Genomic DNA, 15,199 nt, shown 5'->3' with positions numbered 1-15,199 from the left:
TATTTCTCATGTCCCCAGTTTCTATCCCTCACCGGCTGAAACTGATGTCCGGAACCAAGCTTTGATTTATAAACTAATTCATAATCATGTGCCATTTCTGCTGCTAATCTCGCGGTTTTAACCCTCTGTTCTGCCATATGAGTTCTCACTACATCAGGAATTGAATTTTTAAACTCCTCCAAAAGTATAATTCTCTAAGAGCTTCATACGTTTGGTCTATTTTCAAAGCCCTTATCCATCTATCAAAATTGTCTTGATAACTGCCTGCTTTTAGCCAAGAGTGATGCTCATGTAGGGAGGCTTGCTCCTGTGTCTTTTTTTTAACTTTGGTTCTGTTATGGTGGACAGAAGTTCAACTGCAGCCGCTTGCAGTTGTGGCTGCTGTTTGAGAGCCCCTTTCTTTGCTATTTTATCAGCAAATCTATTGTCGCATGAGACTTCATCGTCTGCGGTAGTATGCGCTTCTCACTTTAAAAACGGCTATCTTGCTGGGCTGAACAGCATCTAGTAAATGTAAAACCAATTTAGCATGTTTAATAGGTTGGCCGGAGGAAGTTATGAATCCCCTGTTTTTCCATAACTGGCCAAAATCATGTACTACCCCAAAAGTGGATCGGGAATCAGTATAAATATTAACTGTTTTATTTTCAGCTAGAATACATGCTTTAGTAAGGGCAAACTATTCGGCTGCTTCAGCAAACGTTCCCGAAGGCAGAGCAAAAGCTTCAACTATCTTGAATGGATTGCATCACCGGCCAGGAGGGTCATATCATTTAGTCGGTTTGCTGACCCATTGGTGAAAAAGATGATGTCTGGATTTTCTCGTGCGTGACTCAATAAATCAGGTCGAGAGGTTGTGGTGGCTTCAACCAATAGTAAACAGTCATGATCATCCATATGTTCTGTTTCCGAGGGCGCGGGTAAGAGTGTAGCAGGGTTGGCAGCTGACGCTCGCTTGTTGGTAAAATTGGTTTAAGAGAGGATTACTTCGTACCCAGTGTGTCGAGCCGCAGTAAAATAGTAAAATGCTACGTTGCGGATGAATTAAGCAGCAGCAAAACTGATTTTTTTCTACTATGGACGCTGTGGCTGCTACTGCTCTTAAGCAATTTGGCATACCCTTTACCACAGCACATAGGGCCACCGAGTAATAGGCAAGGGGTCTTTTCCCTCCTCAATGCTCTTGCACCAGGACCCCTGTTGCAAATCCCCCTGCTTCATTCAAATAAAGAGTAAAGGGTTTGCTGAAATTAGGAAGTCCCAAGGCAGGGGCGCTAATCATGGCTTGTTTCAAATTACAAAATACTTGCTCCCTCTCTGGGATCCAGGTAACAACTGAAGGGGCATCCTGTAGGGTAGCCTTTCGCAATACTGCGTCCATCTCTCTATAGTCCGGTATCCACTGCCTGCAATAGCCCACCATTCCGAGGAAGGTAAAGGTTTCCTTTTTCGTGCGTGGAGTTGGTACCCTTGCTACAGCCTGTATTTTAGATCCAAGCCTCCGCTGTCCTTGCTGCAGCTGAAATCCCAAATACTGAACTGTCTCCTGACAGAATTGCAGCTTGTCCATTGAGACCCTATGCCCTCTTTCTGCCAGATGTGGCAGAATAACAAAAGGGTATTCTGTTGACAAACTAGCCCTCCCTCTGAGGCTATCAATAAATTGTCATGTTGAGCCTGCAGACAACTGGCCCTCGTCCAAGTCTCTTTTAATACTGTTAATTCCGATATGTAAAGCAAATAGATGTTGACTTTCCGGGTACAATGGTATGGAGAAAAAGGCTGAGAAAGTATCCGTTGTTGGTGGTATAGAAGACAAAATGATATTTATGTCTGGCACCAATGGAACAATAGTGATAACAATTTTATTGATGGCTCAAAGATCTTGCACAAACCACCACTCGTTGGGTCTTCCTGTCTTTGGAATGGGGAGTATAGGGGTGTTACGGGGGCTTTGTGTTCTCTTCAGCACCCCTTGCTACAGGTAGCACGGTAGCATTGTGGATAGCACAATTGCTTCACAGTTCCAGGGTCCCAGGTTCGATTCCGGCTTGGGTCACTGTCTGTGCGGAGTCTGCACATCCTCCCCGTGTGTACGTGGGTTTCCTCCGGCGCGCGGACTCGGCCTGCCAAAGAGTGCCCCATCTTTGGACATCTGATCACCCCCGGACTACCCCCCAACAATGCCCCCAGCCCATGCCAAAGTCCCCCTATTCGCGGATCGGTTCTCCCCCAACTGTGGCGGCGCTGGCCGCCACACCGAGTTCCCGACAAATAATAGCATGAGAGACCCACGCCGCTTGGAACTCGGCCGATCGGGGGGGAAGCATCGGGGGGAGGGCCTCAGGCAATGTCCTGAGGCCATCGATACGGCGTGCGGCATACTCCTAAATTGGCGCGAACATTGATTCGCGGGCAGCACGGTGGCATTGTGGATAGCACAATTGCTTCACAGCTCCAGGGTCCCAGGTTCGATTCCGGCTTGGGTCTCTGTCTGTACGGAGTCCGTGTGTGCGTGGGTTTCCTCCGGGTGCTCCGGTTTCCACCCACAGTCCAAAGATGTGCAGGTTAGGTGGATTGGCCATGATAAATTGCCCTTAGTGTCCAAAATTGCCCTTAGTGTTGGGTGGGGTTACTGGGTTATCCAAGAGCCGGTGCAGACTCGATGGGCCGAATGGCCTCCTTCTGCACTGTAAATTCTATGATTCTCCAGCCGAACGCGAATTCGGCATCAGCAACCGGAGAACCCCCCCCCCCTCCCCGGTTGCTGCTGCTGACCTCCGCCTAACGTTCCGCGAGAAAGTCAAGGAACGGTTGCCACCGCCTGGAGAACCCCTGCAAGGACCCTCGCAAGGCAAACTTTATCTTCTCCAACCTAAGAACCCCTGCCATGTCGTTGACCCAAGCCTCTATGTTTGGGGGCTTTGCGTCCCTCCACATTAACAAGAGCCTTCTCCGGGCTACCAAGAAGGCAAAGGCCAGAACTGCAGCCTCTTTCGACTCCTGCACTCCCGAATCGTCTGATACCCCAAATATCGCTATCCCCTAGCTTGGTTTTACCCGAGTATCCAAGACCTTGGACATAGCCTTTGCGAAGCCCTTCCAAAATTCCGTAAGCGCCGGGCATGTCCAAACCTTTTGGGCGTGGTTTGCTGGGCTCCCCGAACACCTCACATCTGTCCTCCATCCCAAAAAACGTACTCATCCTCGCCCCTGTCATATGCGCCCTGTGCACCACTTTAAACTGGATCAGCCTGAGCCTGGCGCAAGATGAGGAGGAATTGACCCTGCCCAGGGCGTCAGCCCACAGGCCCTCATCCAGCTCCTCACCCAGCCCCTCCTCCCACTTGCCCTTCAGCTCCTCCACCGAGGCTTTCTCCGCCTCCTGCAGCTCCTGGTATATCTTCGATATATTACCCTCCCCGACCCACACGCCCAAAACCACCCTGTCCTGTATCTTTCGGGCAGGCAGCAGTGGGAATTCCCCTACCTGCTTTCTCATGAACACCCAAACCTGCATATATCTAAAGGCATTTCCCGGGGGTAACCCAAATTTCTCCTCCAGCGCCCTCAGACTAGCAAAAGTCCCATCGATGAATAAATCCCCCATCCTTTTAATTCCCGCCCGGTGCCAGTTTAGGAACGCACCATCTATTCTACCTGGAACGAACCTATGGTTGTCCCGTAACGGAGCCCAGACTGAGGACTCTACCTCCCCCCTATGCCGTCTCCACTGTCCCCAAATCCTCAATGTCGCCGCCACCACCGGGCTCGTGGTATTCCGCGTCGGTGGAAGCGGCAACGGTGCCATCACCAGTGCTCCCAAGCTAGTACCTATACAGGACGCCGCCTCTAACCTTTTCCATGCTGCCCCCACTCCCTCCATTACCCACTTCCGAATCATAGACACATTCGCTGCCCAGTAATAGCTGCACAGGTTCAGCAGCGCCAATCCCCCCCGCCGACTGCGCTCCAAGAACAGCCTCTTAACCCTCGGGGTCTTATTTGCCCACACAAATTCCCGTAACAGCCTCCCCGAACAGGCGCCAGAATGTGGCGACTAGGGGCTTTTCACAGTAACTTCATTTGAAGCCTACTTGTGACAAGCGATTTTCATTTCATTTCATAATGCTCCTGTTTACCCGCTTAAAGAAGGCCTTGGGGATGAGAATGGGCAGGCACTGAAAGACGAACCTGGGGAGGACCGTCATCTTAACGGACTGCACCCTACCCGCCAGGGAGAGTGGCAACATGTCCCACCTCCTGAAGTCCTCCTCCATCTGGTCCACCAGCCGTGCCAGATTGAGCTTATGCAAGAACCCCCCAACTCTTAGCCACCTGGATACCCAAATACCGAAAACTCCTCTCCACCATCTTGAGTGGTAACTCCTCCAACCTCTTTTTCTGGCCCCTCTCATGCACCACAAACAGCTCGCTCTTCCCCACGTTGAGCTTATATCCTGAGAAGTCTCCAAACTCCCTAAGGGTCTGCATGACCTCCCCCATCCCCTCCACCGGATCCGCAATGTACAGCAGCAGGTCATCTACATACAGTGAGACACGGTGTTCCTCCCCCCAACCCCGAACCAACCCCCTCCAGTTTCTGAACTCTCTCAACGCCATGGCCAGCGGCTCAATCGCCAGAGCAAAGAGCAGGGGGGACAAAGGGCACCCCTGCCTCATTCCACGGTACAACCTAAAATACCCTGAGCGCAATCGCTCTACAAATTTGAGCAGTCCACGGTTTCAATTGTTTGATTTGAGTTCTATTCATACTATTCTTATGGAGCAGAGGTATTGCAAAATAATAACTTTACCTTGAGTTATCTCAACATTTTAGCTTCATTAGAATGAAGGATCAGAAATCTATAAATCATTTAAGATAGACTGATTTTTTAAAGTTTACTGATCTCTACTGACCAAATTATTATATGCTACCTTTCTGGACACGCCAAACTACATAAGACTAGGTATGAGAGGGGATAATCTTTTCATGAATAACCATTGATACTGCTCGAGCAAACTGCTGAGGGGCACAGAAAATAATTCAGCAAGAATTCTGTATTTTCTTTCCACTCCTTTAAGCCACTGCATTTGATATTGTTATGCGCCAGGGTTTAAAGAACCTCAAAGTGTATCAGGGGGTTCACCTGACCCATAACTTTTAATAGATTGTTGTTATGGGGAGCGCAGGGGCCTACTTTACAGGTGTGATGCAACATAGATCTAAAGTACTTTTAAAACAAAACCATGTTTATTTATGAATCCAGTTAACATTTTATAAACCCACAGTAAACATCTTAACAACTATCAACACCAGTAACCCCCACAGATACAATATTCTATAATTAACCCTTCATACCTTTCCTAACAACATCCATAACTTCGAAAGACCCTTGTTACAGAAAGACAGCAGGTTTAAATTCTCTACAGAAACCGGTATTACTTTGAAATCCTCAAATGAGCTGAAGTCAGTCTGTAGCTTGTAGAGAGATCATTATACAGCTGCTTGCTTTGCCTAAAGTTATCCAGCCCTGAAAAAAAAAACTGCATCTGCCAGCTCAAAAACGAAAGTGAAAGACAGCCAGCCCAGCTCCACCCACACTCTGACATCACTGCAACTATTTGATAAACACCCATTTCTTAACGATATATCCACTACAGCTATTTGATAAACACCTAGTTCTTAAAGGTACTCTCACATGACAATATTTCAATAAAGTCCTATACTGCAAGCGATGAAAGTGTCTTAATGTGAATTTTTGTGTTTCAGCAAAACCAGCAGAAATCACAAAGCAACTTGAGAACTTAGTGGCAACAGTGGGTGAAGAGATTGTACTGAACTGTGAAACCTCCAAGACTGATTCTTCAGTGAAGTGGTTTAAGGAGGACAAAAGAATTAGAAAGAGTAATAAATATGAAATATCTCAGCAAGGAACTGTAAACAAGTTGATAATTCATCAAGTCACTACAAAGGACTGTGGAGAGTATACATGCAAAACAGAGACTTCTAAGACCACAGCGACTGTTATTGTAAATGGTAAAAACACACATTTAGTTTCTTGATTTCCCTCCGCTATTGTCAATAGAAACATATAACTTTGTCTTAATAGAGTAATATGACATATATGTGGATAGGACATTGCAAATATATGTCATGAGTCATGATCCACTGATTACGTATTTAATGTCATTTTTGAATGTTTAAATCTCCATTCTTATAAATTAGAGTCTTGGTTGGAATTGCTGCCCAGCATTCATTGTACTGGGACCATCATTTACAGTTCTGAATTGCGAGGTAGAGAATGGAGAATTTGAACTGGATCATTGAGTTAAGGTTTAAAACAGCAGGGAAGGAAATTCTGTACCATCAGGGAGAGAAGATTGGCAGGAAGGTCAACTTCCGTTGCTCTCATCTATTTTCCATCGGTCAGCTACAGAAAGTTTTGGTAGATGACTGGCATTGGTTACTTGCCTGCCTACCTAGGTAGATCAGAGGAACTGAAATGGAAAAGAATAAGACAAATCAAGGAGAGCAAAGTTTAGTTAAGGATAGTTTAAACATCATTGGAGTCAGGAAGTTCCACTGTAGGGATGATTTTGTGATCTGCTACTGAAAGTAGGAAGTGAGTTTGAAAAGCTTTCCAGTCTGTTTCAGCAGTTTCCTAAAATGAGCTCTATGTCATTGTCATTCCCTGCTGGGAGTGCTTGACTATTGAATCACCCTGTATATACATCAGTTAACTATACAGCATTATTTTGGTATATAACATTAAGTTAATTTATTGGTAAGTATATTACTTACAATTTTACATTTGTTCCAGAGGTAGTAAATCGATTTATAAAGGAATTGCATGACATAAAAACTGAAGAAAAAGGAACTGCAGTTTTTGAATGTGAAACAGAACAGCCAGCATGCAAAGTTGTCTGGAGAAAAGGGATGGCAGATATCAAGCCAAACAAGAAGTATGAATTGAACCAGGATGGCATTTTACTGAGCCTTACGATTAATCAGCTAGAGAAGATCGACAGTGACCACTACACATGTGACATTGGTAATGCACACTCAAGAGCTCACCTGACAGTTACAGGTCTGGATCATTTCTATTGCATAATTTTTTGTGTGTTTGCAGTTACAGCATATAGTGTAAACTCTGATTTTATGATTTATTTTGTAATAGTGGCTGTTTTTTGTGATCCATACAAGGAGTACAGGAGCTTATATCAACCATATGGAACTACTTTATTGGCTGCTATAAATTGTTCAGTTTTAACTCATTATTTCATAATTCTCAAGAATAAAAAAACATATAGGAGAGGAAAAATGTCTTGCTATTAATTAATATTTAAGGATATTTATAAATTACCTTGCAATTTTGCTGGTGATAAATAGCTGATATTCACATTAATCCATGTACATCATCATAATTTTGTTTGACTGGGACAGTTAAATCTATAATAATCTATAAATGCAGGGGAATTCATTATTCATGATTTCTGGATGCATTCATTCAATTGATTCTCGAAAGGCTAAATATGTTTTTTGCTTTGCTGAATGACTGACACAAAGGTTTCCCAATACAGATGGAATTATTATACTGTGCTTTTATAAACAAAAAGATGCTCTTTCCTGAAAGGTTCTACAGGAACAAATGGACTAATGGACCAATTATGCAGTTTCAATCATCATCTTTTTATGAGCACTTTAGTTTCATTGTCTAATATATATGCTACTCTTGCCCTGAATGAATTGATTTGTTCATTCCCATGTGATTTGTCTGCACTGCAGTGCTTAAATTCATGGTTATATTCAATGGGTCAATTTATATGTAGATAAGTCAGTACTGCTGTCTTGTGTAAAAGGAGTGTGAACTCTTTGACACTGGTACAACAAAGGAAACATTAGATTATAACATTTTTAAAATTTGACATTTGGCATTTACCTTAAACCAAATAATATATCTGTAATTCTTAATACATCATATTAACATTTATTGACAATTCCTGAGTAAATGGTAGATGTTTGTATTCAACAAATAATCTATTTCTTTACTATCTGTTGTCTCTGAGTTATGTTGTTTACTTGTATCTAATTTTAATTCTCATCTCTTTTGATCTAATCAAGCTGTCCTTGTCTTTGTGAAATGGTTATGCGTGGTGTCAGGTAACAAGGCTATAGCACTAATTTAGAAACTCTGGGCTTGATTTTGTGCCTCTACTTCCCTGCTTTTTTCTGAGAATGAGGTGATGGCAAGTCCAAAATCCTAGGGGAAATCTTACCACTGTCTTTGTGCATTCTCCCATTTTGGACTGAAGTAGGCAACTGAGGCTCCTGCGGCAAACAACCAGAAGTCTCATTACTATAAGCTATTCAGGATATTATGGCATACGTAGGACCCCAGTACAATTTTGATTAGTAAACATGCAGCATCCTAAGACCATAAGACATAGGAGCAGAATTAGGCCACTCGGCCCATCGGGTCTGCTCCGCCATTCAATCATGGCTGATATTTTCCTCAGACCCATTCTCCTGCCTTCTCCCCATAACCCCTGATCCACTTATTAATCCTGTTCAAGTTAGAGGCAGGGATTTAAAATTAGTTATTTTGTCTCCCTCAAACGTTTTGTATGAATCAATATTGCATGTATGGAAAACATGTTAAGCAGCTAAAATTCTGAAGGACAGAGGGATCTGCAAGTCCAGAATGACATAGCCAAAGACAGGCAAACCAATTGTTGAAAGTTACTGAAAAAATGAGCTGCCTATCAACGTTAGAAATACATGGGCATCTGGCATGTCAAATTTAACCTATCCTCAATTAGAAAAATGGTTCAGACATCCCACAGATAGCAGGTGCTTGTGCTGCTCTAGCTAACTGCTGCCTGACCAATGTATACATCAAATTGCTCCCTCTTTCCTTCAGAATTTTAGCTGCTTAATGTGTTTTTGATTGATGCAATTTTGATTCATACAAAACGATTGAATGAGAGGAAATGAATGAATTTAAATCCCTGCCCCAGTTTGAACGGGATAGGAGTGAAAAGAAAAATCACACTGGGACGCTTACTACCCCATCCCTCTTGATTCTGGTTTGTTGTCAGCTTAATGGGCAGTTCTTTAGATGTTTAAGTTGCATGCTGGAAGCTGGCAAGAGTCTCGCAAATACGTGCAAAGACAGAAGTCCTGCCAAGTTCAGGAATCAGCTTGCTATTGCTTGTTGAATTTCCTTAGGAGTATTTAGAGTGAAGACTTGTTCTGTTTACACACTCTCAGGAGCACATAACTTATGATGGGTGACATCCTTGGTACTTTGATTTGGTTGCATGAAGAGGTACAATAACATTAACATCAGGCTGTTAGGTGACCAGGAGAAGCAACTGGGCCTTTTACGAGACAATAAGTGAGGAGGACTCTTTGAGCAAATCTTTATCCAGCCCTTGGGATATGCAAGCCCAGTGAGTTCCTTGGATTTGTGCGAGGTGCAATCCATGAGGCTCCTCTTCTCAGGACAGGCCTTTGCAGCCTTCAGCAAGATTACCTTGGTGCAGTTGGCTGTTTTGACTTTGTCACTGGAAATCACGATATTTACTGAATCTTTCAGTCCTCTGTACGTATATGCTTCTCACAGTTAACCAATGTCTTCCTTGTCAGGAAAAGTGTCCATGTAACTTTCCTGATCTAGCCTTGAGGAAATGGAATATAATTACAAATATAGGTGGAGTATTTTTATGCAGTGAAGTACCAGGCTATGATACAGACTGGATGAGAGCACATATATGTGAAAAAGGCAATTAAAGATTATCGGGCCAAGCGTTATAGCATAGGAAGAAGTTTTTCTCCCTATGTTTCCTTTTGCAACAACAATGGCATTTTTCTGACCATCTAGGGCAGCTGATGACAGCATTGAAAGGACAGTGCCCCTCCTGCAAGAACCTGTAACTTAGAATTGTGCCCTAGTTTGCCCTGAGTGATAGAAGTGAGTCTCTTAGTGAGTGGAAGGCTAAGTAGTTCTAAGAATCTACCTGAGGGTAGAATAACCTGTCTGATACTACAGACCAGATGCATCGGGTGTGTGCAAGAATGATTGTTAGAGTAATGGACGTGGCAGAACTTGGAGATACAGCAGGCGGAGAGGCACTAAAGGATATTCCAATGATTGGGGAAGAAGAAACTGAAGCAGAAAAGTCAGTTTTCATTGATGCTGTTACAGTAAATTGGTGAAGGGCTGAGTTGTCAATGACAACAGCTCTACAAATGAGAATGTTACTATAGCAGCCTTTGAACATCTTTCCACACTAAATTTGGACTAAGCCTGCCAAGTACTATGGCAGGGCATCCTCTTCCATGTGCCAAGGAAAGACAGTTCTCCCCTTTCTTACTTCTTCTATTGAAGCTGCCAGTCTACTTTCTGAAAATATGGGCTCTCTTTCTAATACACACAAACTGGCTTCACCTCATCTTTATGATGCGCAGGTTGACCACCAGAAGCTTATATTGGGCCAGCCCAATTATTCCACGCACCATCACGAGAACAAATGTCCAAAATTGATTGTGTCAATCAACAGTGTTTATACATAGCCAGTACAGGCTAAAGGGTGTCGTCTTTACACCCACTTTGAGTCTATTTTAGCTGAGTTAAAATATCTCCAATAATACTTCATGTGAGGGGATGCTATCTCTTTCAAATAACAAACTGCATGCAGATACATTAAATTCCAGCTAACTCCACTTGAGGATTATGTTGTGCTGTGTACTCACGTTGATTGAAACCTGCATTGGGACTCATTTAACTAATAACGTCAAAGAGAGATGAACTTCAACTCACCAATCTGGCTAGATATACACCTAGATCCTAAAAAGAAGAGTTCGAAGTTGCTCCTCCAGTTGATGGCCTGATAAAGGAAAAAAGTATACAATTCATATGTACTAATTACAGGTCAGAAAGTTCGAATAGTTGAAGACCTTGAAGAAGTTGAAGTCATTGAAGGTGAATCAGCAACATTTAAATGCAAAATTTCACCAACGGATTATAGCAACATTCAGTGGTTCCTGGATAAAACACCTCTACACAGCAATGACGTGAACGAAATTAAATCACTAAAGGATGGCTATCACGTTTTAACAGTTAAGAAACTTTCAGTGAAAGATTCTGGCAATATAACATTTGAAGCTGGCGATAAGAAAACCTCTGCTGCCTTGACGGTGAAAGGTAAACTTTATCTTTAAAAAATACTAAAACGACACCAATGGAAGTTACCCAAAAATGTGAGACATTCTGGGTGAAATTCTCCGTTTAGGAGACTAAGTGTTGGCGCTGGGACTGAATTGTGTGCGTTATGCATTCTCGCTGGGGGTGGAGGGTGGGGCTATTTCTCGTGCAATTCATGACATGCTAATGGTCCAGCACTCTGCCCTCTTGAATATATAGCAGCTCTCATTTCTGCCAGCGTCAGATTCGCTGGGGTTGGAATTGGCTTTGGAGAGCTTGACAAGTTGCAGTTGCTTATAAGCACCCCACTCCCCACAAATATCTCATCCCAGATAAGTAGATGGCTCCACACAGAGCTGTCCCCTGATTTGCGGATGTGGAGTTTTCCCAAATATTGGATGCGACAAAGCAGAGGCGGGACACCCTCTTCCCCAAGGAGGGACGAGGTTAAAGCCCGTAGTCGTCAACCGGGCCTGGGCGGAGGTGGCAGAGGCAGTGAGTGCTGAGAGACTCACATGACGGACTGGCACGCAGTGCTGCAGGAAGATGATCGACCTCCTTTGGGCATCTCTGCACCCCTGGCATCCCCCCCCCACACTCCACTAGAAGCCAATCAAAACTCGTCTGCCTGTATCTCCCTTATACCCCACCATGTACCAAACTCCAACACCTATATTGTCCTCTCTTGCCAGGTGCCTTGTGCACATATGCCATCAGCTACAGATCCCCCTGTGGAACTCACCTCCATGGGTCTCACTATGTCCTTTATGTGATCCCGAGAAAAATATGGACGAGAACAGAAGGGAGTGGGAGCAGACTGGAGGGGGCATCTTGGACCTCTGGGCACCTACCCTCGCTGAGCATCGGGCAATGGCATTTTCCAGGGAGGTGCAAGGGAGGGCTATCTCCGAGACGGAGGTCAGCATGTGACAACCAAGTGAACCCCAAATGCAAAATTATGTCTCCATAGCAAACGAGTTACCCTTCTCCCCAAGACTACTTCTTCCCAAGATCTCACTATAAGCCCTGCCTTTCATCTTGCAGATTCACCATCAGACCAGGCCGTCCGGCCTGGGTTTCCTCGCCCCCAGCCACAATCCCAGCACATCCCGGAGGAACTGTCTGGGGAGACACTAACTTCTCGGTAATGCAAAAACCTGCACTCCTCACCATTGCAAAGACTGTCACCTTGGTGGGGCATTTTAGTAAAGAGGTTCCTGGGTCACCTTCTAGTGCGCACGTCCCACATGCTGCAGCAGATCAGGTGGAGGTGGGAACTCCCGAGGGAGTGGCCGATAGGAGGGTTGCCCGATCCCAGTAACTGGAAGGGAACATTCTTGCCTGACGATTGTCACGCAATGTCCGTTCATCCGGCCATTACGCGACAATTGCGAGGCAGGAATGTTCCCTTCCGGTTTGGGAACACTTCAGCAGTCAAGGGCATTCAGCCTCTGGTCATTGGGGAAGCGTTCTCCAAGGCGGCCTTCAGGACGCGCGACAACGCAGAATCACCGAGCAGAAACCTATAGCCAAGTTCCGCACACATGAGTACGGCCTCAACGGGGACCTTGGATTCATGTCACATTACATTCATCTCCCACCATCTGGCCTGGGCTTGCAAAATCCTACCAACTGTTCTGGCTTGAGACAATTCACACCTCTTTAATCTGTGATTATCCCTCTCTCCACTTGCTCTGTCTGGACCTGTAAAGACTTAATTACCTGTAAAGACTCGCATTCAATCGTCTTGCATCTTTGACTTTGTCTTTATATATATGTTTCTGGAACCCACCTCTTAATTCACCTGAGGAAGGAGCTGTGCTCCGAAAGCTAGTGATTCGAAACAAACCTGTTGGACTTTAACCTGGTGCTGTAAGACTTCTTACTGAACATTTACAGGATACAGTGAGCAGAGTGATCAGCCAGGGGCCTGTAACCATTACCAAATGAGAACATTTAAATCATGTTCTGCAACAATGGTGGCCTAAGACAGGCAACTCTGATCCCAAGGGAGATGCACCGAATCCACACACCTCTCACCTATTCGCTCCCCACCATTCCCCCTGGCCCTGGCAGCAAACCCCTTCCAAGTGGTACAATATTTAACAGTTTTTTAAACTTTACTTACTTTCTCTCTGCCCCTCAGCAGCGATGGTGTCCATTTGTAAATACCTGTAGTAAACCGCGCCTGCGTGACTTCCGCCTAAGAGTGGTGGAGCATCGCAGAGGCCTGGAGCATAGTGGGTTAAACACGCTAATCACATTTAAATCAATGTAAATGCCGGGTTTACATTACCCCGCCAGCACAGTGCGTAAACCTCATTATTGCTACCAGCGAGGGACAGGATCATTCAATTTGTGCGGGGTGCGGACCTCGATTTTGGCCAGACGACCAATTCCGCCAGAGTGTGGTTCGTGTTTGCGGTGTCGAGAGGCGTGGAATTTCTCTCCCTGTCTTATGGAATATGCAACATGAGTGAATCATGGTCAAACTGAACTGTTTTTCAGTGTCAGAGAAAGCAATTGCAATGATGTACAATTATAACACGGGAGGTTTGCTCAGAGACATTTACCAGCAGCTTCTCTTATTAAATGTAGGATTGAGATTAACACACTAGTGTGGCCACATTATACAGTTCTGGTTAGCAGCAGTTTCCTGGCATTAGAGGCAGAAAAGGACAACTTAACTGATAAACATCTTTAACGATCTGTACCTGAGGAGAAGTTAAACAACCAGAACTTGTTCACTTTGAAAAACAGAAGATAAACTGCTTATGTACTCAAGATGATTAAGGGACTAGGTATATTGAATTCCTACAATGCAGAAAGAGGCCATTCAGCCCATCGAGTGCACCAACCCTCTGAAAGAGCATCCCACCTAGGCTCATACCTCACTATCTCCTTAACCCCAACTAGGGTCAATTTAGAATGACCAATCCACCTAACCTGCACATCTTTGGACTGTGAAAGGAAACCGGAGCACCCGGAGGAAACCCACGCAGACACGGGGAGAATGTGCAAACTCCACACAGAGAGTCATCCGAGGTGAGAAGCGAACCTGAGTCTCTGGTGCGATGAGGCAGCAGTGCTAACCACTGTGCCACCATGCTGCCCATACAGAGCATAAAGGAAGATGGTTGTGGTTATTGGAGGTCAATGATCTCAGCCTCAGGACATTACTGCAGGAGTTCCTTAGGGTGGTGTCCAAGACTTAAACATCATCAGCTGCTTCATCATAACTTCAGAAATGTGAATGTTCCTCTGGCTGGGGTCAGGTGGGGAGGCCACAGTCTCAGGATATGGGGTGGGTCATTTAGGATGAGGAGATATGCCTTCACTCAGAGGGTGGTGAACCTGTGATACTCTCTACCACAGAAAGCTGTGGAGGCCAAGTTACTGAATATATTAAGCAGGAAATAGATAGGTTTCTAGACTCTAAAGCCGTCAATGGGGAGAGCATTGAAAGAGAGAATCAGCCATGATCATATTGAATTGTGCTGCTGGCTCAAAAGGGCTGAATGACCTACTCCACCTATTTTCTATGTGCAATCATCAGCAAACAATGTTCAGTACCATTCACAGCTCCTCAGATATGGAAGTAGCCCTTGTCAATATGCAGTAGACCCGGACAGCATTCAGCTTTGGATTATAACTGGCAAGTACCATATGCGAGCCGCAGTCCTTGGCTATGCAAATTTATACATGGTGGAGGGCTTGCTGGATTCCCTCCAAGTTCCATTTTGAGTGGGCAGCCCAATCCCAAAGTCTGGTGGCATGTCCCCTCCCCCCCCCCCCCCCCCCCCGACAACGCAAACCCTGACCACCCCCCCCATCCCTCAAAACTGATAAGGACGGCACCCCCCAGCCCCTCATCAAGGAGGGGAATTATACCCACCCCATACACACATGAGGGTGAGCCAAGCTCACCCACCTGACCCTGCAGCACCCCACCATTGACCATATCCATCAGTCCACCATCAGCCACCCGT

At 45.0% G+C, this 15,199-nt stretch overlaps 1 protein-coding gene across 1 annotated transcript in view; it reads left to right on the top strand.

The window, feature by feature from the left end:
* The window catches only part of LOC140424765 (obscurin-like), a 1,044,598-nt gene that overhangs the window by 361,319 nt on the left and 668,080 nt on the right, over positions 1-15,199 (top strand). Inside the window, 3 exon segments of the mRNA XM_072508149.1 lie at positions 5,774-6,040; positions 6,825-7,091; positions 10,938-11,210. Coding sequence (XP_072364250.1) covers positions 5,774-6,040; positions 6,825-7,091; positions 10,938-11,210 — 807 coding nt within the window.

Source organism: Scyliorhinus torazame, chromosome 6, assembly GCF_047496885.1.
Source record: "Scyliorhinus torazame isolate Kashiwa2021f chromosome 6, sScyTor2.1, whole genome shotgun sequence".
Taxonomy (NCBI): domain Eukaryota; kingdom Metazoa; phylum Chordata; class Chondrichthyes; order Carcharhiniformes; family Scyliorhinidae; genus Scyliorhinus; species Scyliorhinus torazame.
This window is presented reverse-complemented; position numbering and strand designations above follow the sequence as displayed.